The sequence below is a fragment of the Xiphophorus maculatus genome, chromosome 24 (assembly GCF_002775205.1).
Source record: "Xiphophorus maculatus strain JP 163 A chromosome 24, X_maculatus-5.0-male, whole genome shotgun sequence".
Lineage (NCBI taxonomy): Eukaryota > Metazoa > Chordata > Actinopteri > Cyprinodontiformes > Poeciliidae > Xiphophorus > Xiphophorus maculatus.
The window spans coordinates 2,851,165-2,876,154 of record NC_036466.1 but is presented as its reverse complement, the minus strand read 5'-3'; the positions used below and the strand labels follow the sequence as shown (position 1 = coordinate 2,876,154).

General features: G+C 36.4%; 1 protein-coding gene across 2 annotated transcripts in view; it reads right to left on the bottom strand.

The window, feature by feature from the left end:
- Positions 1–24,990, bottom strand: part of LOC102225980 (inactive dipeptidyl peptidase 10) — a 65,506-nt gene that overhangs the window by 19,249 nt on the left and 21,267 nt on the right. For both annotated transcript variants that reach the window (XM_005802552.2, XM_005802553.3), the window contains exons 2-12: positions 23,492–23,606; positions 23,296–23,391; positions 15,311–15,405; positions 13,253–13,327; positions 9,061–9,113; positions 8,898–8,979; positions 7,277–7,397; positions 6,057–6,211; positions 5,416–5,513; positions 5,209–5,332; positions 4,086–4,124 (exon numbers count right to left, since the gene is read on the bottom strand). In XM_005802552.2, the coding sequence (XP_005802609.1) occupies positions 4,086–4,124; positions 5,209–5,332; positions 5,416–5,513; positions 6,057–6,211; positions 7,277–7,397; positions 8,898–8,979; positions 9,061–9,113; positions 13,253–13,327; positions 15,311–15,405; positions 23,296–23,391; positions 23,492–23,606 (1,053 nt within the window). The remainder of the gene's footprint in view (positions 1–4,085; positions 4,125–5,208; positions 5,333–5,415; positions 5,514–6,056; positions 6,212–7,276; positions 7,398–8,897; positions 8,980–9,060; positions 9,114–13,252; positions 13,328–15,310; positions 15,406–23,295; positions 23,392–23,491; positions 23,607–24,990) is intronic.

Here is a 24,990-nt window from a genome sequence, read left to right as displayed (position 1 = left end):
GGAACATCGTGTGGCTGATTTGGAACAATACAGTCGAATGAATGATGTTATAATTAGTGGGTTGGAAATGAAGCCACGATCATATGCCCGGGCTGTTACAGAAGCAAATAATACCGAAGGAAGGGATGAAGAGCAAGGAACTTTTGAAAAACAGATAATATCATTCTTCAGCAATAAGGGAATCAGCATTGATAATAATGGCATTGAAGCTTGCCATCCACTTCCACAAAAAAACAAAGGACTTAAACCAGCTATTGTAATGAGATTTACAAACAGGAAACACAAAAATGAACTCTTAAAACAAGGGAGGAAATTAAAGGGAACCAATGTTTATATAAATGAGCATCTAACCAAACTAAACGCAGATATAGCAAGACAAGCACGTTTTCTCAGGAAACAAAAGAAAATACAATCAACATGGACCTCAAACTGCAGAGTCTATATCAAATTGAACGGTTCACCGGAAGAAGCTAAGATACTGTTCATCAGAAAAATTGAAGAGTTGGATAAATATCAGTGAAACAGGATAACCGGGTAACCATGATCAACTTTCTGAAAACCAGTGATGATAAGAAAATATACATATGAACATAGACACAGATATTGACCCCGACAACAATTTTCTTGATTATTTGAATGACAACTGCCATTACTATACTGATGAGAACTATAGCCAATGCTATAATTCGGATCAAGAAATGTCAATTATTCACTTCAATAGCCGTAGCCTTTATGCAAATTATGACAAAATAAAAGAATATTTACATCAACTAAAAAGGTCATTTAGCGTCATAGCAATAACAGAAACCTGGCTCACCTCTGAGAAGGGAGCAGATTTCCCACTGGAGGGGTATGAGTTCAATTACATTAACAGAAAGAATAAAAAAGGTGGAGGTGTTGCTTTGTACATTAAGAATGATCTAAAATATAAGATGATAGAAAAAATGTCAGTGTCAATTGATGAAGTTATGGAATGCATTACTATTGAAATCCAATTTGAGAAGCAGAAAAATATAATGGTCAGCTGTGTGTACAGAGCACCGGCATCTGATACTGACATCTTTACAAATTACATGGAAACATTGTTTGCTAAGATGCATCAAAAGGTAATTTTCATCTGTGGAGACTTTAATATTGATATGTTGAATCCACATATGGTTAAAAGTACATCTAACTTTATTGATTCTATACATAGTTTAGGTTTATATCCACTAATTACTAAACCAAGTAGAATAACAACACAGAGTTCAACCCTGTTTGACAATATATTTACTAATTATATGGAAAGTAAATTGAGAAGTGGACTTCTTATAAATGATATCAGTGACCATCTACCAGTGTTTGTTATACTTGAAGATGTTTGCAGAAAAATAAACAAGGTCACAAATATCACTTACAAAAGAATAATATCAGAGGACTCAATAAGAGCATTAAGAAACGATTTACAATCACAGAACTGGAAAGTGCTGTATGAAGAAAGAAATATTGATAAGGCTTTTGACATATTCACCAAAATATTTAAAGCATTTTATGATAAAAACTGTCCAATTGTAACTTGTAATTACAGGCAAAAAAACAAACATAAGCCTTGGATTACAAAAGGCATACATAATGCATGTAAGAAAAAGAATAATCTATATAAACAATTTATAAAATATAAAACGGTTGAAGCAGAACAAAAATATAAATCTTATAAAAATAAATTAACTATTATTATGAGAAAATGCAAAACAGATTATTATTCTAAAATATTAGAAAATAATAAACTAAACATTAAAGGAATTTGGAAAACTTTACATAGCTTGATAAGAAAAAATTCTTCTAATACTACTCACCCTAAATATATTATTTATAATGATAAAACCCTGAATGAAAAAGTTGGGATAGTAAATGGATTTAATGAATATTTTGTAAATGTAGGGCCTACGTTAGCAGAACAAATAAATAAATCAAACCCACTGGATGTGGATTCATCGGAAATATGTATTAAACAAAATACATCATCTATGTACCTGAAACCAGTAGACAAAATTGAAATTAAGGAAATAGTTAATCAATGCAACAATAAAAAATCAATGGACTGGAAGGACATTAACATGTCACTTATAAAACAGATAATTGATGATGTGGCAGATCCTCTAACTTACATCTGCAACTTGTCATTCATATCTGGAACATTTCCAAATGCAATGAAAATAGCGAAGGTTATTCCTCTATTTAAATCTGGAGATAAGAATATAATTAGCAACTATAGACCAGTGTCACTTCTCTGTCAATTTTCAAAAATACTAGAAAAAGTTTTTAGTAAAAGGTTGGATAATTTCATTGAAAAGCAAAACATTCTGACTGATTGTCAGTATGGTTTTAGAGAAAAAAGATCAACTTCGATGGCACTGATGGCATTAACAGAAGAAATTATAGACAATATGGATAAAAAGAAATGTGCAATTGGTGTATTTCTGGATCTCAAAAAAGCTTTTGATACCATCAATCATGACATGTTATTAAAAAAACTGGAAAGGTATGGCATTAGAGGGGTGCCATTAAACTGGATTAGGAGCTACATTGGAGAAAGGAAACAATTTGTAGAATTAGATGGTCAGAAATCAGACGTACTCAACATAACTTGTGGAGTTCCGCAGGGATCAGTTTTGGGACCCAAATTGTTCATTTTGTATATAAATGACATAATCAAAATATCAAATCTTATAAAATACATTATATTTGCAGATGATACAAGTATCTTCTGTACCGGAGAAAACATTCAACAACTCTCTAAAGTGATCAACACAGAAATAGAAAAATTACAGCATTGGCTCAAAAACAATAAATTATTTGTAAATTTAGATAAAACCAAATTTATGATATTCGGAAACAATAAAAAACAGGAAAATAATCCAATTAAAATATCAATTGACAGTGTTAATTTAGAAGAAGTACATGAAATAAAATTCTTGGGTGTCACATTAGATAATAAATTCAGCTGGAAACCACACATCGGACAAGTAAAATCTAAAATAGCCAAGAGTGTTGCTGTTATAAGAAGAATTAACTTCGTACTAGACTATAAATCTTTGTTTATTCTATATAATACACTCATTGCACCACATCTGACATATTGTGTGGAAGTCTGGGGGAATACATACAAAACAAATTTACAGCCATTATACCTCTTACAAAAACAATCCATCCGAATATTACATAAAGTGGGATACTGGGAACACACAAACCAGTTATTTATTAAATCAAATATACTGAAATTCTGGGACCTGGTAACATTTAAAACTACACAATTCATGTTTAAGGTCAGACATCAAAAACTTCCACACAGTATACAGGAAATGTTTGCTGACAGAGAGGGTGGTTATTATCTAAGAGGTGAAGGATATTTTAAAAAACAACATATTAGAACAACCAGGAAGAGTTTTTTGTTTATCTGTGTGTGGAGTAAATGTCTGGAATGGATTGAATGATGAGTTAAAACAAATTACAAATGTAAACCAATTTAAAAAGTTGATTAAAGCAGAGCTCATTTCAAAATATGCTGTATAAGATGTTTAATATCCAATAGGCTATAATGTAATTGATGATATAAATAGTACTTAAAATAATTTTGTATAGTTATACATGATGAAAAAATGGAAAAATTTTTCTTTTTGATGTTATGACAGTTCATTGTAAATACATTGACAAGTAGGAAAGGGGCAGGACATTATAAGATGTATCTTCTACCTGCTCCTTTTCGAACAGAAAATTTTGCATGTCACATGGGCATAATAATTTGTTTCATATTTTATTTCTTAAGTTTGTTTCATTCCATTTTATTTTATTTTATTTTTGATTGTTTTAAAGTCTGTTCGAAATAAATAAAAAAAAAAAAATAAATAAATAAAAAATAAAAACAAATCTTCAGTTTTTGCGTCATGTGGGTCCTCTTTCTGCAACCTTTTAATCATTTCTCAGGTAAAAGAGATTGTCTGATGAGCCTCTTCGATTTTGGGGGGATATTTCTAATAAAAAACGTTTTTACCTTGAAATTCTATACTTGCATATAACTGTTAAATAATTTGAATTTCTTTATTTACCTGCCTGGTGAGCCATGTGTCTGAGGACTCTTCATGTCTCTGAGGAAGAAAAAGCAGCTTTTATTGGCATACATGCAAGATTTAAATAAAGAAAGTACATTTTTACAAGCAAAAATAATATAATAATAAAATACAATGTGAAAGTAAAGAAAAAAAGCATAATACATAAATAAAATCCAATTTATTCTCATGTATTGTTTGAATCATGCTTGACTGTATTAAAATTACACTGATATAATTTAATGTTTTTACATATATATTTTTTCAGAAGATGCATAAAATTAGCTAGAAATATGAGGATAATACAAAAAAGTTACGGTAAAAAGCACATATTTTTAAAAGTATTTGCATTTTTCAGAAATATACGTGTTAGGGTACACAAACAAGAAAATACAGGATGATTAGCACATTAAATGTAAATGAAATTATTACAGCTTTCATTTTGTAAGTTTTATTGTGCTAACTTTTATTTTTGTATTTTCTTTATTTACTTAATATGATTTTTAAAACTAACAAAAAAAACCTGTTAGGTTTAGAACTCAAAACTCAGTTAAAGAGCTTTGCAACACATTTTTATAAAACTACAAGGACATGCGTTCACCAAAGCCAGTCCTCAATAAACAAACTTTAAGCATCATCAAAAAGAGATGTGTCCTTTATTTAGAAAAAAACCCTGACATGATAAATCCTCCAAGGCTAATAAAAGCACTCGAAACGTTTTCTGCTTTTGTTCAGATATTCATGCTAACATCCCTGAAATCTTTGGCATAAAGGGAAAAAAAAACAACTAGACCAATTAGCATTTCCTGTGAAAGCGCCGTGTGAATACTGACTACAGAATCATTTGAAGTCAATTGCAGAAATGTAAGAGATGGGAAAAACGCCTAAAAAAACAGTTTGAAAGAAGTGAAAACTTTCAGTCGATTCAAAATTCCCATGTAAAGTCTTAGAAATCAGTGCAGAACACAGCCTTAAAAGCTAAACTGTAAGGTCACAGCAAGTTTAGCTAAACTTAAAGCTAAAGCTAAAGCTAGCTCGTTTTAGCTTTTGTGCTAAAGCTGGCAAAAAGAGTTCCAAAAAGAAATGTTCACATTTTCAAAAACATGAAAAGAAACGCTCAGACCTGGTGACAGACTCCAGTTGTTGCTTCACAGACCGTCAGAAGGGAGGCGTTCTGGGGACGGTTGACCCACCGCACAGCAAGGCGTGTGTGGTTTATCCACTTCACCATGGTAATGTAGAACTCTCTGATAATCAGATAGAACAATAAGACAAAATGATTGGATGTTTTGATGCTCCCAACACTGTACAGATGTTTATTTGTCTTCACCTGAGTCTGAGCTGATCTGGGGGATGGAGCTCCTGAGTGTTCGTAATGCCAAACAGGTTGACAACAAACAGCTTGACAGTTGGGTTCCTCTGACCGGCCTGAAGTAGAAAGCATAAAAACAGATTAGGTATATAAGGAAGAAAAAAAATGAATGGTGCAAATGTCTTGTGTCTTTCCTTATTTCTTCCCATTTTCGTTCCAAGCAGTCTGACTTTGACTAGTCCCGTGTATGTACTAGTCAAAGTCAGACTAGTATAGTATTGTTGTCAATTGTAAAAATTTGTAATGATGTGCTGCAAACGACGTGTTGGAAAGAGTGTTGGAAATTTCAAGTTTTCAAATTGCGAAGACAAATTTCTTCCCCTAACTGTGTATAATAATTTTGTTTGATAAACACAGCATTTTTATGACGACAGAAGGTGCCGCCGTTGAGGACAAATAGTGCCATTTCATAGCACTACTGGTGCCCAGAAAATACATAATGCCTCCCATCAAAACTCTTATTTTTCATCACAAATTTATCAAGAAACAAGAAAACATCATTTAATTTGAAAATTCCACAAAAAAATTAGCATGTTTTTTTTTTTTCCCAAAAACAGCTCGTGCACTCATCAGTTGCCTGAGATTTTACGAACCCTTACCATTGGATAGGGGTACTGGATTCCTCGGGGGTAAGTGCTGCCAGTGAACTGTGGCAGAGCCATGTTAGGCACCAGGGTGTTGTCGATCCTCAGGAAGGCCAGCCGCTCTCCGTCAGGCGACCACCAGTGAGCCAGGTGTGAGTGGAGTATCTCCTCTGACAGAACAAAACTCATTTAAAATCCCCCTTGTTCTTTAATTGTCTGGTTAATTATGTAAGCTGCCCCTGCAAAGAGTCTCAAGATTAGTCGAGAATAACAACCAACTGATTATACGTTGCTAAGACAAACAAAAGCTGAATCACCAAATGTCCTTCATCTGCCAGGTTTTTTTTGTGCTGCTGCTTGTCCAAATCTTTCCCAGACACTTCAAGGATTGCAGAGGCTTGCTTGTTTTCCATAACTAATCTCTTTAGTTTGTCTCATCTGCTCTCCTGCAGTCTGAACACCATAAACAAAGCTTTGGAAAACCTGATTTTTCACACTAAACTGTATCCACCAATTGTGACTGCAACAAATTTCCCTCTTAAAGAGTCAGTATTACGTAAAATAGATTGTTTTTTTCTTCAGCTTTACATTATGTTATGTTATTTACTCATCAAAACATATCTGAAATGTTGCCGTGATTTTTATTTATTAATTTTTTTCATGAATGTTTGAGAAATACTTTAATCTCCCATGGCAACCACTCAGTTGTGCAAAACGTCTGGGTGGCGCTAGCTCCGCCTTTGAGGACGAAACTCCTCCTTTGAGCTGCATTGTCTAAGGTTCTGAGCTTTTGCCTCACTGACTCTCCAACTCGGCTCCTTCAGACTAGCCAGGAGGAATTAGCAAACACCAGTTAGAGCTGGGCATCTGATGAGCTCATTATGCAAACTACTTTTACGTGAAACACCGATAAAGACGTCGTTAAAGGGTAAATAGAGGACCAAAAGAGCGGGAGTTTTTAAAGAGACAGAGGCCCAATTTGAAGGCGTTAAATTACAAAGTCAAATAATATTTTATATAAGTAGCATTTTTTTCATGAAGTTAACATAGTTACTTGATTGTGCTATAAAATGTCATTATGTGGATGGACAGTGTATAATATTGCCCCTTTAAACATCTGAGGGAAGGACAAGTGTGGTGATTTCTCCAAGGATTAATCTGCATCAAACAGCCATCAAAGCCACAGTTTGCTTTGAAAGCCCAAACATCCAGAGAACTGGTCTGAATAAACCCACCTTCATACAGCCAGTCAGCTATCCCGTTGAAGATGGCGCCCTCCATCCCAGAGGAGGTGATTCTCAGAGAGCTGCTCTTCACATCCGACTGATAGTAGATGTTGTTCTCAAATATGTAGATCTGAGGAGGAAGAGTGGACTTTATCTTTATTGCTTCAAGAAGGTGTTTGTCCACTTTGGTAGGATTTTTATGGACCACTAATGCAGCTGGTTTGGATCATTGATGGAACAATAAAAACTGTACTCATCAGATTGTCTGGCAGATTTGCCAATGCCCCTGAACAACATCTCAACTCTCCACAAAAGCAGATCCCTCAGAAAAGCCCTGGCAATTTTTGCCTTTAGGTCAAAGCGGGTCCCTTTTCAGAATGCTAATTATGTAAATTTAAGATGACTAAAACCTCCAGTTTGGATTACAACCATTATTTGCAACAAGTTCTGATTCCTTGACAGTGGTTGCACTCTAAAACATCCCAAAGAAGAGAAAAGAAACTTCAGTTGAGAAGACAGAGCAGTACTTAATAGCAATGGAACATGAATATCAACATTTTTATCAGTTACACTTTAAATATATATATAATTTTAATCCTGATAACCTATAGCAGCAGGAAATTCAATAAGAGATGAGAAGAAAATGGTTTGGATTGTAAATGTTTACAATTCGATTCTTTTACAGCAGTTAAGGAACATAATTATGCATTCTCTGAAAATCATAAAACTCCTTTAATTTCAAAGTTGTTTTGTAGTAATAAAAACATCAGATTCCTGAACAACAGTAACCATCTAAATCTTAAGTAAATTCATCATTAAAAACTGTAACAATGTATATAAGAACAGAATGGACTATAAAGAAGTGACTTACAGCTAAAAACTACAAAATATCTCATTTTTGACCACAAGTCTATAATACTGGCAGTTTCTTCAAATCGAGAGGTTATTTTAAGAAAGATTTCATTTCTATTTTAAATGTTAACACAACAGGACCCCATCAAATAGCAATATTTAAAAAACACTCAGAAGTGTGTTGCTGTATTTTCATGATAAAAATCTAGTCCTTTATTCAAGCGTCGGAAAGTAACAGCTGTATAACAGTTTGAGACCATACAATGTAGCTTTGACTTATTCCCTTTCTATTACAAATACTGGCTCTTGCACATTTCCACTGGCTGTGGAGGGATTTTAGTAAAACTTTAGAATGTAACCGCTGCTAATCAGTCCAAGTTTCTATATAAGGGGATGTTATGGCGCTTTGTGCTCTTAGTAATATCTGCAAGCCCTAAAACAGTTTATTTTGCTGTTTACAAAATGTGATAGTTTCAGTTTAAACCTTATATAAATTGTGTTGACTTGATCGTAAAGTAGTATATTGAAATAAGTTTAAAAGTAAGATTTCTTATACCCCACAAAAACTATAAGAAAACAACATTTTTTTCTGCCCACCTAATTCCTCTCAATAAGCTGGTAAGCAGGACAAAATGTAGACATGAACACAAACTCAGACAGAGAAGGTAAACATGCAATATATTGTTCATATACGTCGAAGCGGCTCTCTCTGAAGACACAACGAATTTATATCAATAACTCAAGCGAGGGAAGAGGGAAAACGAGAGAAATGTCTTACCAGCTGCCGTCCCTGCCTTCCCCAGGCTGCATGCTGGAGAACAGAGTTTTGAACCTCAGGTGGGTTCAGCTCCCATACCTCCCTGATGAAACACGACAACATCAACAACCGCCATCTGTTTCCGCACGCAAGCAGCGACAGAGGAGCTAAAGCCGTTCCTTACCTCGTGTTGATGTTGTACACAATGTACGATGCCGTGTACGAGTGTCTGTACACCTGCAATGACAGCGGAGACAATCACCAAAAGCAAACACTGATAAAGTGTCGAGGCTTTTTGATATTAGCCGCTCTGAGTAAATAAAATGGCAAAAGCTAATGACCCTGAGACGTCCAGGGAAGTAATAAAGTGTATGACACAGTGAAAACGCCGCATTCAAATCTTATATTTTAAACTGAATCCACTGAAAGTAAAATCTTTTAGTCCTACCAATACTGTACATTATGTAAATTAATTGGTTTGTTTGCTTATTTGGCATACAGATATAATTTTATGCCTATTTAAAAAATATTGTTGAGCAAATCTTTGAATAGAAATGTAAGTAAATGTGTGAACTGTGACAGTTTGTCCTAACATCATCTTTTAAAAACAAGAACAAAGAAAAAACTAAACAGAGATCTATAATAAACTACTAAGTGTTTTTCATGAACATTTATAGAGATTAAGAAGCCTCCATGTCATATTACATTTATACTGCAGGTAAAATGGAAGTTAACTTATCAGAACTTCATAGAAACTTTAGCTAACTGAAAAAAGTCACAGTGCGTATATTTTAAAAGTCCTAAAACTACATTTTTTTTCCAAATGGGACAGTTGGCACCAATTGTCCCTCTGATAATTGCAACAAAAACAATCTTAACATTTTTTAGGTTGGCACATAGATGTAGCTACATAGATGTAGCAGAGTTTATGGTTGAATTGTTCACCAATCTTTAGCGTGAGACAAAAGAGAAAATCCACAACCAAAGAAATGTTAAAACATTACTATGACATTGCTAGCTTTATGAGTTTCTTGATTGAAGTATTCAACTATAAAGCTGAATAATTTTTTTTTTCAAACTCTTGCATTCATGCTTGGCTAAAACGCTGGACCGTGGAATCACAAGCACCACCAGTCAAAGTTTTAAAATCGGGTAACATTTCTCCAATCTAGAAGAAATTTCCTGACCCTGAAAGCCGTTGCTTCTGCACAGAAATGCTCAAAAGCCTCCTTTCCATAACGCCTCAACACGCTGAGCACCTAGTTAGTGACATGCACTGATACAGTAGGCAGGTCAGATGATTTAGTTTCCTCCGGTGTACTCTGGCTATAAAGTTGAAAACGTGTTTGTGTCTGCACCAAATGTCAAAATGACAGATGCCTTTCAGCTGTTTTCAGTCATACTTTTAAAATACCGGTCAAACACGGAAAATATTCGGGGAATTGGGGAGTTGTCCAACAATATAGTACCCACCATGGCCAGAGGCATTACTTCTTGAAAGCCCGTCTTTTTGGCTGAATAAAAATAATTCTGCAAAGAGTGGGCCAACATTCCAACATAGTGATGTAAAAGAGGAAAAAGCAGATCTTACTGCCAGAGCCTGCACAAGCGTTAATAACATTTATGATTAGGGCCACAGTCGGTTCGGATAGTTGGAAATCGTCATTTAGAAAAGAGCATTTTGCATTTCAGAAGGAACTGAAAGCTTCAGTAAGAGGTGATTGTCTGTTGCTAGAGCAACAAATGAAAGTGGAATTGAATTAATTAAGGTGAATTTTAAGGTGCACTCTTCCTTTCAAATGAGAGGCTGACAAGCTAAGAAATTATATTGGCAAAGCAATCACTGGAGAGCATAATATAGAACACACACCCTTTGCTCTATCAGCTGCAGCCATATTTCCAGATAATTGATGGAAAACCTTCACTGTGGGGAGAAAGGAAAGCCCTCCTGCAGGTTGACTGATGGCACAAATATTACTGGGAACCCGGTGTTTAAACCCCCCCCCCCGAAATTATGCAAAACAAATCAGCTCGGTGCAGGTGGTACAATTTGTTCTCAGAGGGAACTGCAAGAACTCATGAGAGGAGCAACGGATTTATTCAGCCCTCAAAAATCCAAATGATCAGAGCAACCCTTCGCCAAAGCAGAAAAATCACTTGTCAGAGAAACGAAGCCAGTAAAGATGAATACAGACATCACAGGCAGGTGGTGTGTGTGTGTGCTCTTGTTTTTATCACGTCATTGGGACCTCAATCTGTTTACACAGTCACGTCATGGGGACCATCTTTTAGGTCCCCATGACGTGACTGTGTAAACAGATTGAGGTTTTAAAAAAAGACAAAATGGGGTTCATTGTTTAAAATTATTAATAACTGAGTATGAAACAGAGTGCATAAAAGAAACGTGTAAGCATTTGTGCAAATATTTAGTTGACTAATATCCAACACTACAGTTTTGGAACAGTTTTAAGACAGCTCTATATATTTGTTTATCTTTTTTTTTAACTACAGTTATTTTGTAATAAAAAATAGGCAAGTGTTTTAGTCTAGATCTGCATTGTTGTTGAAGCTGTTGAAAAAACTAACAGCAATAGAATTTTACAGCTAATTGGCCCAAGTGGACTGTTCACAAATGGAAAATCTTTCAGTTTTATTGATAATTAAATTGTCAAAATGTACAATATATTTCTTCAACTTCACAATTAAAATTCCTTTGTGTTTACGTCCAAATAAATTGCACATAGCATATATTTAAGCTTGTGGTCATGAAATAAAAAAGTAAAAAGGTCCAAGGGGTGTACGCTGTTTCTGACAGTGACTTTTTAGCAATCACCTCTCCTAGATTAATATGTAGTAAATGTCAGTCAGTTGTATCAGGTGTGCATTGTACTAAATGTCTTTCACCAGTTCCTGATGTTTAGAAGATAAAAAGTAGCTGTGGAGATACATTTTTTGAAACCTCTATTAGAACCTAACAAAGTGTCAGTGACTGTTTGCCATAAACAACTAGCATTTGGAAAAGACAAACCTCCTCCCCGGAGCAGAAACTTCGTGAATGCAGACAATATCTACATGCATTTAATTTTGAGCCAAAAAAATATTAGGACATCAAAATGTTGATACGAAAACATACTATATACTGAGGTTGAACAGGTTAACAGGTAAGGTTAATCAATACCTGCTAGAACACTCCTGCTGTCCTGCAACAAGCTACATTATTACATTTGCTCTATCACTAGTTTTTATTAAAAAAAAGAAAAGAAATCAAGCAGGGACACTTACTAGCAAAGCACAAACGTGGCCAAATTTGCATCGGTTTTGAATCTTTTCAAAATACATAGCTCAACACAACCTCAAAAATGCCTCTTTGATGTTTACCCTCATTTCTGATGAACCTCAGCAGAGGTGAATTTTTACAAATGGGAATACAACTAAGGGGAGGTGGCAATGGAGCTGGATTTCCCCCCCCAATTATTATTTGTGTATATTCCAAATATGTGTGAAAAACATTGTCCGCTCCTGAAGCTCTCCTGGCATGCTGCCATCTTCTCTGGTGGTGCTATGTGACTCCTCTATTTTTTTGCCTTTTCTGTCTCCAAAACTTTATTTAATGAAATATGCGGGGCCCATATCGCCATAACTTTTGATAGGAACAAGCTACAGCAATGGGACTTACATTTCTGTCATTGTTTCAAAGACTAGATGTCAATTGGCCTATACCGTATTTTTATCTAGTGTGGACTGGCAATGCAGTGCACTGAGTAATCCAGTGTGCACGGCATTGTGTATTGCATAGCTCAGTGCACGGCACACTGGATTTTGCAGTGCACTGCATTGACGGTGCACACTGGATACTACACTTGATTTTGCCGTGCGCTGTGCACTGTGCTGTCGGTGCACATTGCATTGGGTTATGCGGTGCGTGGTGCATTGTCCAGTGAATCTGATGTTGTTTTAGAAACTTAATGAGTCCTCTTGAAGCATTGTCCAGACAGGCTGATGACCCTACTTTTGAAATTGAGTTATTTGAAGCTATGTATAGGGTAATACAGCCATAAATATTGTACAATATTTTTTTATGAGCCTATAGAACCACTAGAAAGTGTGGTCCCCACAAATGATAAAAAGATTGGTCCCCACTCCCCATGGAAACCAGTCTGTGTGTGTGTGTGTGTGTGTGTGTGTGTATGCATATGAGTAATGGCAGCACTGGGTATTTCACGGGAGCACAACGGAAATCTGGCAGGATATAAAACAAAAGGTGAGAAGAATGGCTGACACCCAGGATGTAATTATAATGATAAAAAAAAACTAAACACCAGCTGTTATGCATGGAACCTTTTATTTATAGAAATCAGCTTTAATTTGAAGCTCACCTGTTTGACATCGTATGCGAAGAGTGCATACTTCAGATCTGGAGAGAGTGAATATTTTGCCACCTTGAAAGACACCTAGAGGTAAAGAGGCGATCATTAAAATGGGTTTAAATGGGATGAATTATGTCAGACATAAGAAAAGATTTCACTACAGTGAAACGCTCAAAACTATTCATCAAACTTCAAAGACTTGGAGCTCATCATTAAAGATGAATTGTCTAAATAGTAGTGAAAACAGGCAAAAAAATAAGAATCACAAAAGTTATACAATGGGGTTGACTATTGGAAAAGGTAGAAATATTAGCTATTAGACATGCCATTCTTTTAATAAAATCTAAATAAAATCATGCCCAATTTTCAAAATTGAAAATTTACACCCTTTTCTTATGTTTGGAGAGATGTCCATCTAATTTCCTGACAGGAATAAAAAAGGAAAATAAGATGGTAGACGAGGCTGGAAGAGTTGAACAAAGGCAGGTAGGATGAAGGATGAAAGGACTTTGGGGAACAAAAGGAGCCAACCAAATAGAGGCACAAAGAGGAGAGAAAATGAGGGTGGAAGTAAAGTACAGACATGGAAAAGACGGGAAGAACAGGCAGAAGAGAACACATAAGCAAGAAAAAACAGGGAAGGAATGGTAGATGGGAAACAAGGGGAAATGATGGAAGGAAAACACTAGGAAAGAGAGAAGTATTGGCAGAAGGAAGGGAAGAAAGATGTTATTTGATAAAGGGATTGAGAGTAAAGTCTACAAATACTACATTATCTCATTTTCATATACTTTTAGCTGGAAAACACTGAAATCAAACTCCAGATTTTTTTCTTTAAAATTTTTTAAAAACTTTTCTTTTTGGGGCAGGGGGAAAGTTTGTGTTCAGAACGAGAACCAAACATGGAAAAGCAGCATCCAGCTTCTATGCACCACAAATCTGGAACAAACTTCTCCCGGAAAACTGCAAAGCAGCCGAAACACTGATTTCCTTTAAAACGAGGCTAAAAACCTGTTTACTTGCTTTTGAATCATAATAAACGGAATATTGTCCGCCATTTTTGATGTGTATTGATCATTTTTAACAATGGCACTCAATACCATCGTACCGATAACAATGGTATTGATGTACTGTCGATTGTGTTTCTTTTTTTGGTCATCAACAATGTTTTTGTTGTTTCATAAACAATACACAGCGTTATATGCCAGTGATGACAAATAGATCTGTACCTAATGACAAGATACATATTTATAATGTGTGCAGAGAGATCCTGATGTGTTTCTGAGGTTTTGTTCTTATTTTACATAAATCAAGTGGGAAGAGTTCAGACACATTTCCATCTGTTGCGTCAGTTTCGGAAACAAAACGTCTTCTTTTCTCTAAAAGTCCCACAGTTTTGAGGAAACGGGAGCAACCTGCAACACTGGCTCGAACGCTAACCTCCAGTCTGGAAAGGCTTTAAAGCTTTCCAGTGATTCTCAGTGAAACGTGGGTGAGACGATGACAAAAAATGGAGCGATTTGTTTCACCGCACAAGGATTATGGAACAGCAACAGGATTAACACGATGCCAGCAGAAAACGGCTAAATTTAACAGGAAACGTCAATTATTCACTGAGCTGCAACTCAGGATGTGAATGTATATTCCTGAAGGTAACGCAGCTGCAACTATTGTGGAATATCTGGCAAAGTTTGAGTTGAGATGGTCGGATTGTTAAAAGTTTTCTTGGTTTCATTCTCATAAATATGCTAAATAAATATCATTTTAAAGAAATACTATTAGTTGAACTGATAATATACATAAATCAATATCTTCCATCCTCCATTTGTGTTTTTTGCCAGTCTATTACTGCAAGATTTAATGCAATTTCTCATTTCCTAATACAGTGAAACTGTTACAAAACTGCTTCAGCCTGCATGGAATCAACTTTTCGGTAGTTAAAACGCAAAATGTTACTGATCCCAGTTGAAGTTTATGCACGACAGCATAAACTTCAACATAAAGAGCATTTTTTTTAGTCGTGAAAATGTGAAGAAAAGAGTAATAAGAGCGGTAAGAATAGCTTACAAACGTGGTGTTCTTCAAGATGACCTCTGTCTCGTTCAGGGCAAAGTTGAACCTGATGACATCACCGTCTCTGTTTCTGTACACCACCTCTGAATCTGAGAGCAAAAGCAAAAAAAATATATCAGTAAAAAAATACAAAAGGAACATTTAAATCCAAATAAAACATAGCATAACTTTGTGCTTTAAAACGTCACCTAGACTCATAGACGCTATAGACAGAAGTGATATACTTCAAATTGTTGTACCGAACAACCCTTCTCAGATTGCAACAATTGCTTCTTCCCTTTACATGTAATTGCTAAGGTTTTCCCATTTTGGCATTGTTAATACTCATCTGTAACTTTTCCATTATTTACATCCTAAGTTCTCCCTGAGGCGCACTGCTGTTAGTTTTCCTCTTAAAAAAGGTTTGTTGTGTATTAATGCATGTTTTTGACTTTTCTTATCTAATTTTTAACATTCTCAGGTGCATATACCTTTTTGTCCTGGCATTGCTTTGAGAACATTTTGGTTCCAATATAGGTTTTGTTTTTTTGTGTGTGTTTTTTCACAATTCATTTTTTTCTAGATCCTTAAACGTTTTGTTGCGTCTGACAAAGGTAACCAATGAATGCTTCCAAAAAATTACATCAAAAGTGCAAAAATACTCACCTTAATTTCATGAACAATTTGCAACAGTACGGTACTAATTTAATAATAATAAAAATCAACGAGAATAATTAAAAACCCATTATGAAAATCAGCACCCACCACATAATAGGAGTTATTCACTACAAAGAGTCCACCACTCTGGTTTCACATTGAAGTGTTGAGTCAGAGCTTTTTATTTTTTTTTTACCTTCTGCTTGGACTGGCCTCTCTATCCATTATAGGTTCAAATATCAACACACACAATGTCCTGGATCTGTCTCATTACGGTCCGGTCCTGGCTGCAGCCAGCAGTGAGAGGCTAATGATATGCAGGGAATAAAGAACGGCTGCTTCATACAGCTGCATAGGTCATGTACATGTCTTTTTAAGAGAGAAACAAACAGCAGATGTGTTTTTTTAAATCGGTCTGTTTAATTTACACAAGAGCTGAAAGTGCAAAGTCTCTGAGTTTTTCATAACAGTTCCATTGAATCCCGGTAATGTATATCTTCATAAAGTCAGTTTAGGTCAATAAAAGGTCTTTACAATTTAAAAAACAAAATTTCTAAATATGCCCACATTATCGCCTGTGTATTTAAATACACAGGGACATTTTAAAAACTGGTTTTTAAGCTAGCTTTGCATCATTTTTACAAACGTCTTTTGGTGCCCGAAATCCCAACCTGCATTCTTCCCCTCATATTTCACGCTGAACCGTTTAATACACACTGAAACGGGGATTAGTTTTAAATTCCCAGAGTCATTTTCTGTCATTCTAATCCAGAAGCAGCCGCAGCAAGGCCTTTCTTCGCCTTGCCTCCTTTTGGAATCTCGGATCTCATTTCGGAATGAATTTGTAGCTGATTGCAGCTGAGAGAAATCACTCTCCTGCCGCGCGACGGGTTCAGGCTGGGCGTGTGCACCAAGGCAGTTGGAAAAAGAAATCCAAATGTGGATCCACATTTCTCAGTAAGCTGACTGGCGGCGAGGGTTATGTGAAGGACGCCTCAAATTTAAATGCGCAGGGAAATTAAAGTGTTTTTAGGCTAGCTTTGCATCGTTTTTACAAAATCCTAAGTGGTGCATTTTCTCTTGTAAATCAAGCAAGCGTTGTGTTTGCATTCAATTTCGTTGCCCCATTGATGAGCCTACTAAGTTGTGTTGACAGGTCCATTATCCTTGGTAATTGAGCTTTTTCAGCAGATCCTGTTTCGGCTCCAAACTGGAACAGGAATTGCGCTGTCCTTAATTTGTTCGTACTATAAGGTGTTTTGTCCCTTACAGACATCTTCTGCTAATACTTGTCATACCAAAATTAGTCAGATTATCAAAAACAATAATAGTATCAGAGAGGTTCCCTGGCATAATCGCCTGTTTGTGATCTTGCAATAATATCTCAGACTTAAAAGTGAAGGATGTTTATTTTATTTTATTATTTTTATAAACAATGGTTATTTTTACATATTTGTGACAACTGTCCCCATGTTGTGACAGTATAACATGAAATAATAAAAAAAAACAATCTAAATCGTCCGCCGCCTCATTGTGGTCCTACAGCCATATGCAGAAATGCACTGCTTGGTCAGAAGCAACCATTCAGAGAAAGGACGAGGGTGCTGTCAATCATGCTTGTGTAAGCTCTGGTCAAACTAATGGTGGAGAAAAAAGATACCATTACAGGAAAACTGTTTATCCATCACCATCGGTGGCCGCGCTAACTAGCTAACATGAAGCTTTTGCGACATTTTGTATGACGAGAGGGAGTCATTTCTGTAGTACAACATAATTATTACATTTTTGTGCAGACATCAGGTTTATTGTATTGCAAGAAGCTTTGAGTGTGAAAATAACTATTTTCACAGTTTTTTTTTTTTGTTTTGGAAAGGTTAGCTTTTAGCGTATTATCAGCAGGTGGAGCTGCGGAACCTAACAGCAGACTGATATGAAGGAAAGTCGGTTATTTACCAGTAATATTTAGATTTTCTTACCCTTTCAGCCTTTCAGTAACATGAACAATAGTGTATCAGTGAAATATCCCACAATCCTCTGCTGCATCATGGTCAGCCTCTGACACTCCTCAAAACAAAACACAACACGTTGCCTATTGTTGGCTTTTCATATTAGCAATGGTTACCCACTGAGAACTAGCCTCAAAATATTTGCATAAAGTTGTGTAAAATTGATAATAGTATTGCACCTGAAAGAACAATTTTCTGCATCATTAAATAGTTTAAAGTGAGATGTTCAGCTAGAGTGATGGTTTCAGACTCAGTAAACAATTTATGTGTTTCCTGATGTTTTTTCTAGTGGATTTACAGTTTACTGGTTCTCGTCCGGCATAAGCGTTTGGATTTTTCCACCTTGTTCTCGGCTAAATCCCATGTAATCTATTCAAAACAAACAATGTAAACTTCATGAATAAATCACTCATACACAATTCAGGGGTTAGTCTGAACACACTCATCACACAGCGATTATACCGTTCCCGTGGAAACATCAGATCACCGTAGCATCCATAATGCTGATAAGCAGGGAAACAAAACGTTTGTTTTCAACTCTGCTTTAGTTTGATCTGCCTAATAGGTGTTGAATCAGATTCCGGTGCGAACCGAGAAGAGGGTTTTTCATTCTAACCTTCACAATAAGCTGTATTTGTTCGGTCGTTTCCAAATTGTTCTGTTTTGAACTTTACCACCGAGCCAGTAGAGTCTGTGATGAAGCTGCTGCGTTTTCGGGTTGAATTTCCTCCAATATCAACTCCTGGGAAGACTGGCGGCTGCTTCCCGCTTGTGAATAATCCTTCTCTCTGTTGATTTTTAGAACTTTAAAAACCTTCCCTGGTTGTTCAGCTATAACAGTTGCTTATCTATGGTCATTTCTTTTGTGTGTCCACTCTGTAATCATGTTACCAAACTGCCGAAACTCCCACTCTCACAGGAGTGATGACACTGTTTTCATAAGCAGCACCTTTCTTCCCCTTTTTCCACTTTAATCCTATATAAAACCAGGTATGTTAAGTTTCTACAAACACTATTGTTTGTAGAAACAAATTTCTCATTAGAATAATATGGAGGAGGGCATCAATAATCCCAACTGTGACCAAGAGCGAGGCCAGTCTTGTTAAAAGTATCAATTCAGCAAATAAACACAGAACTTCCTGCAAATCTTCACAATAAGAGTCTTACATGTAAATAAACTGTGGACCAAACATATTTTAAAGCTAATAAAGTTGTTGTGGGTTCAGACTGCAGACTGTCCATCACATCATTGGATGAAATTAATAAAGGACGGTTGTTAAATCCAATAATATATTTCATAACTATCCCTTCTTAATAATTAATATGAGTAAAAATGCTACACAATATTAACACTACTTGTAATATGATGTTGATGACAACATTTATGTGTTGTATTGCCTCAGAAGATTTGCTGCAAACCAAATCTTAGTTTTGCTCTTGTTCCCAGGCAGCACTGATGTGAAACATTAATTCTGATAATATTCAACTCTTTAAAATGTTTTCTTTTTTTTAAATTAAGACTGAACTCCGCAAGCTTCAATCTCCCAGCGTGGCTCTCTTTCTATGATTACGTTTTCAAAGCCCGGCTTGGACGCTTCCACGCTGGAGATGCTTTGCGCTTGGTTTCCTGGAATTTATGAACAGCCATTTGAAGAAACGTAAGAAATCATTTCATACGCGTCCCCTGTTCTGTTAAATGTCTGCGCGGCCACCGCCGAGACCCAACTCCTATGGCGAAAATAAGTCTGAGGATGTCAAGAAATGCAATTTCCATCGGCGGCCTGCTCGGAATTAGAGCTGCAGTGAAGTCGGAGTCGGAGCCGCGTCGTCTGCACCGCCTCTCGGTTTTCATCACACCTGATGGAAACTACTTTTACAGCACACAGTGCGTCAGGCTGCAATCCCCCCCATTTCATCATCAATCTCAATAAAGCAGCTAATGGGACAGCTGACCCTCTGGGGCTGAAAACAAATCATCACAGCGGTGCAAACGGGCTTCCTGCGGTTTGGACGAAGACGAGCTCAAAAAAAAAAGAATTCATTCATGTTAATGTTTTTTCTGATGAAATAAGAAAGCATGTCTGAAGTCTAGGGAAAAAAAGGACTTTTGTGTCATGATTGGTGACATGGTGATGTAGTTTTCTTACTTAAACAAGTGAGCTGCTTGATGGACTGGTCCGCATGCAAACCGCTAAATGTTTTGCCTTAAAAGAAGCTAGATGTTTGGATTCTGCATAGACATTATCATTGTGATTACAGAAGTCAAATTTTACGTCTGCATGTAGCCAGATGGCCATGTTGTAGTTTTTCTGCTTTATTGTCAGAAAGGGCATTAAGTTTGGAGTTTTGATAGAAAAGTTTCCCTATGAAACCAAATTTTTAGTTGTGGAAAGCTTGGGCAAATTTTTCTACGACACTTTTTCCTTCCACTTAACTTTCCACCAGTATGTTTGGGAACAGACTGTCGACAAGAGTCTTTTCATTATTATTACTATTGTAACATAAATATATTTATATAAATTAGATTTTTTTTAGTCACATTTTCTACCAGTTTTTGCTTCCACTTAACTTTCCATCAATATGCTTGGAAACCGCACGCCGTGAACAGGAAGCTGTTTTTAATCAATGATTCTTGAAACTACAACGTCTCTGCAATATAACATTTCTGGATGAAGCGTTCTCTTTTTATTTGTCTGATGCAATATTTCGTATTTTGGTTTTATCTGTCAAGATGTCAACATAATGAGCTAAATCTTAAATGTACGCATGATGTATAAAAGAAAAAGGGACGCAGTGATTTTCTATTAATTGTCAACACTACCATAGCTCGATAACAAGGTCCAAAGGTAACAAGTCAGGAAATATTTTTAAGGAAGTAGGCCAGTTATGCTAGCTTGACTTTGACATCTTAACATGTAGATGTGCTGTGGAATTCAGTGTGTTTTGGCAACGGAACTGTGCGTAGCGTAACTGATGCAGAGCGATGAGAAAACGATGAATGCGAGTGTTTTTAAGTTGTTCAACTGGTTTTATGTGTTATTTTGCCTTTGTTGTGGCGCACTGTACCAAATTAATAATACCTACATCTCCAGTTCTGCTGCGGCAGTTTATTTTATTTTAGTATTTTTTATTCAGGGGCGCTGCAAGTTTAAAAAGAGTAGTCTTCTTGCCCTTCAGCACTGTGTGCATGCGTGAAATTTCTGGATGTAAACGACATGAAGCGCGTCTATTTGAGCTTTTTAAGGTTGTTTAATTCCAATGAACACAAAACTAGACTCAGTTGAACAGTGTGTAAGTGAATTAACTTACATTTTTTTAGGCTGAATAAGATTCCATATAAGTAGACCTGTCCAGCTTGTTTTGTAAAGTGCCTTTACATGAGTTATTTTCTTTACAACTTGGTACTGTATTAATATAAATTCAATTGAACAAAGTAAAGTAAATGTGCCACATGAAACCACAATTTAAAATACAAATAGAGGGACAATTGTAAATCAACAACAAAGTTGGCAACAGAGAAAATGTTGAAAAACAGCAGTGAGAGCTTCAGAAACCCCATAATGAGCAGAGAGATGATGAAAATCTAACATCCTAGGCTGCAACTGGTTGAGTTCGGTCAGTCGTGACATTAAAATGTAGATCCACGGGAAATTAGCCCTTATAAATATATTTACCAACACACCAGAGTGTGTCAGAGGCTCAACCATCCAATAACAAGAAGCCACAGGCTACTGAACTAGTCATTAGTATTATCTCCCTGTGAAAGGGAAGGACTCAGCAGGCGCTGGATCTTTTGTTTCCCTTTCAGAGCAACAAGGTAATCTTTCCCCACTGTCCTGTGCTTCCCACCTTCCCCTCACCTTCTGTCACCTTAGCCAGTCTCCACAGAGGTGCTACGGATATATTTAGCCATCAACACGTCTGAACTCGCCACAAAGACAATAATTTAACTGTCAAGTTGTCAAAGAAAAAAAAAAATCCTGCTGCCATTTTTTAAATTGTCCTCTTTCTCCAATAGGTTATTGTCCGTCTCGCCTTTTCTTAAACGAGAATTCTTTTTTTTTTTTTAGACATTAACACAATTTCTCAGTGCTGTAGGGGAGCCGGTTAAACAAAACGCTGGAAATTCATCCCCAATATGAGCGAGGGGAGAAGGACTTGATATAGATCAAGGTCGAAAATATGATCTTGAGGCGTTGGCAACGTGGCCTGGAGGCAAGCTGAGGTAAGGAGGGTTCATTGTGATGCAAACCAGAAACGGGTTTGCAGCATTTCTACTGATCCCTGACAGTCTGGATCCCTTTGTTCTGAGCTTCACCTGGATGCTTCAGGCACGAAAAATGCTCTTTTGCAGATCGTCATAAAAATAATGTGCGTCAACAGATTGTTTTTTTTTATGAGTGCCATTATTAACTTCCGTCTTCACCATTACTGCCACACATTTTAACCCCTTAAAAGCCATTTTTTTTCTATTAAAATTGTCAATTTTCTGCCAATTTCATTCACTTCAGTTCCAAGAATTGGCGATATTTCTTACAAATGTACACAAACCTTTGTCAATGTTCCGCAAATCTCAAAAAGAACAACAATTTTGCAGTTGTGGCGTTTCGATTTAATAAGAAACACAATTGAATTCACATGTGAATACGTTTGTTCATGTCATCGTCCTCCGACCACTTCCTGTCACCGTCACCTTCGTGGTTTGTGCTAGTGGCAACATCCAGATGTTGATCATGTGACTTGTGTGATTAGGAAAAAGTGCTTCCATTGCGGTTTTGCGAAATAAAACAATTACAATACGGGCAAAAAGAAACATCTCATCTTAGCACCGAAAAACAGGAGTTTTGTCGGAATTGGTGTGTTTCCATTGAGCGAATTTATGTTTGAAATGTGAAATTTTGCAGTTATATTGTCTATAAAGATGAAGCTACTAACTAGCTCCAATTGATGTTTGAGAACCTCAAAAAGTAGTAGATTCCCAGACAGAACCAATAATTAGAGATATTTGCCATTACCAACATTTTTTTACACCTTTACACTTAATTGCAAAATTAACAGCAACATAACTTTCTGGTTTAAACTTGTAATTCTGTTGTTTATATTAAAATTTTAAGCTTATAAATAAATACTTCAATTATGTAGAGATAAAATCTCCAGGGTCATTTGGAACGAAGGAAAAGATTTTTTTAAATGCAAAATCGACTTAAAAAACACAGGAAGGCCAAGGTCTGCATCTGGAAAAAGCGAGTAAAACTACAGGAAGGTCCATCAGAACCACAACCGGGGCAAAACATTTTAGTTCCAATTTTCAGAATTGGCTTAAAGCCTAAAACTCACCACTGATCCACCTGGCTTCTGGGTCGTGAATCTGGAACTCCGGTTTGAACAGATCCGCCACGGTCAGCTTGGACTTGCTGCTTTCTGGAGGCTCAGCTGGGAGGAAAACAAGACGCTGTGTTTCAGCTTCACATAAAAACACTTAACTGCTAACCAGGCACTGTAAATAATCGGAATAAAACGAATTTTAACGTACTGGGTGTGAGGACGACTACAGACAAGGTGATGAGCGAGCAGACCACCACTATAACCAGGAGAGAGATGGCGATGCCCTTCCAGTTCCTCTGGGGGGGGCTGACGTCCACAAACTCCTGCAAACCCATAAAAAAAAAAAAAATACAAATAAGAATCAGCAGAAAACTAATCTTTATGACAATGGCATCAAAACTCCAATGGTCAGAAACACCCATCTGTCTGGCTATGAGAGTTTTCTTCATTTCCGGTTTATTAAACTTGAAGAGCTGTTGTGTTTAAATATCACTCTGTGAATAAATCAGTTATTTTATATAATTTACGAAAAAAAACAACTCCAGATGGAAGACCGGGTATTGCTTTAGAGCCATTTAGCCACAAGATAAAAGCAAATGCAGCGTAATCATCATGTCTAGACAAAAGATTGTCTGCAGAAAGAGCTACTGTTTTTTTGTTTTAAATTATATAACCTAAGATTTTGTATGAATGCTTTCAGCTCTTATTTGAAGAAAAAAAAAAGCCGTAGCAATCTTTCACAAGGAAGATTTAACCTGCAGTCACAACTCGTAAAAGAAAAAAAAAAAGAGAAAGAAAAATGGACAAAAAGATGCAGGCTTCTGGTTTAACCTCACATTCCGAAGCGGAAACTGAGCGAAGACGTGACGTCAGGCGCGTTTGGCCGGGGGCCCTAACCGGCACCTGACACACGGCCGTTTCTAAGAGACAGAGAGATGCTGAGGAAGGAAGTGAAGCTTCGTTCAAACAGGAAAAAAATGCATCCCAGAGTGAATTTTTCTTATGTTAGAAAAGAAAAAGAAAGGCAACAGAAAAACTTGCCTCAACAACAGCTGAAATCCAACTGCAAAGAAATGAATTTCCTGTTAATATAATCATGACTGGACATAACTTAGGGATATTTTATAATTTAAAAAAAAAAACAAAGAAAACCCTCAATTCCTTACATTCTATTTCATAATTATGACCAACTATGTAGTCCTACTGCGTAAAATCCCCCCAAAAATCTGTAAAAGTGTGTAGCTGTCACATGGCAAAATGTTAAGTATAAACTACAAGTGGACTCTTACGTTTGTTTCAGGAACATCAAGAAAACAGCAGCACTTTTTTATTTCAAATTTTTTCCCTCAATAGGGAAAGAAATAGTGTCAAAATGGTCTGGAAGAGATATAATGGTGGTAAAATGAAAGGAATTCTCAAACATATGAGATTACAAATACAAATTTATCAAACTTGGTATTAAAGATGCAAAATGTCCAAATGCTTCCAAGTTTCATCAGGAAATAAAAATGAACATTTCTCCATCTGGATCAACGTCAAAGTAGTGTCGCACCGCATATCCACACAAACCCCTGATCCCGCTGGTCGGGCACGGTGGTGGAGGGCTCATGATGCGGGCTGAGCACTTTGTTGTAAATGAGTCAGCCGTGAACTCCTCTATTTAACAATCGCAGATTCAAATGTGACCCAAAAACGTTCTCCGTTAAC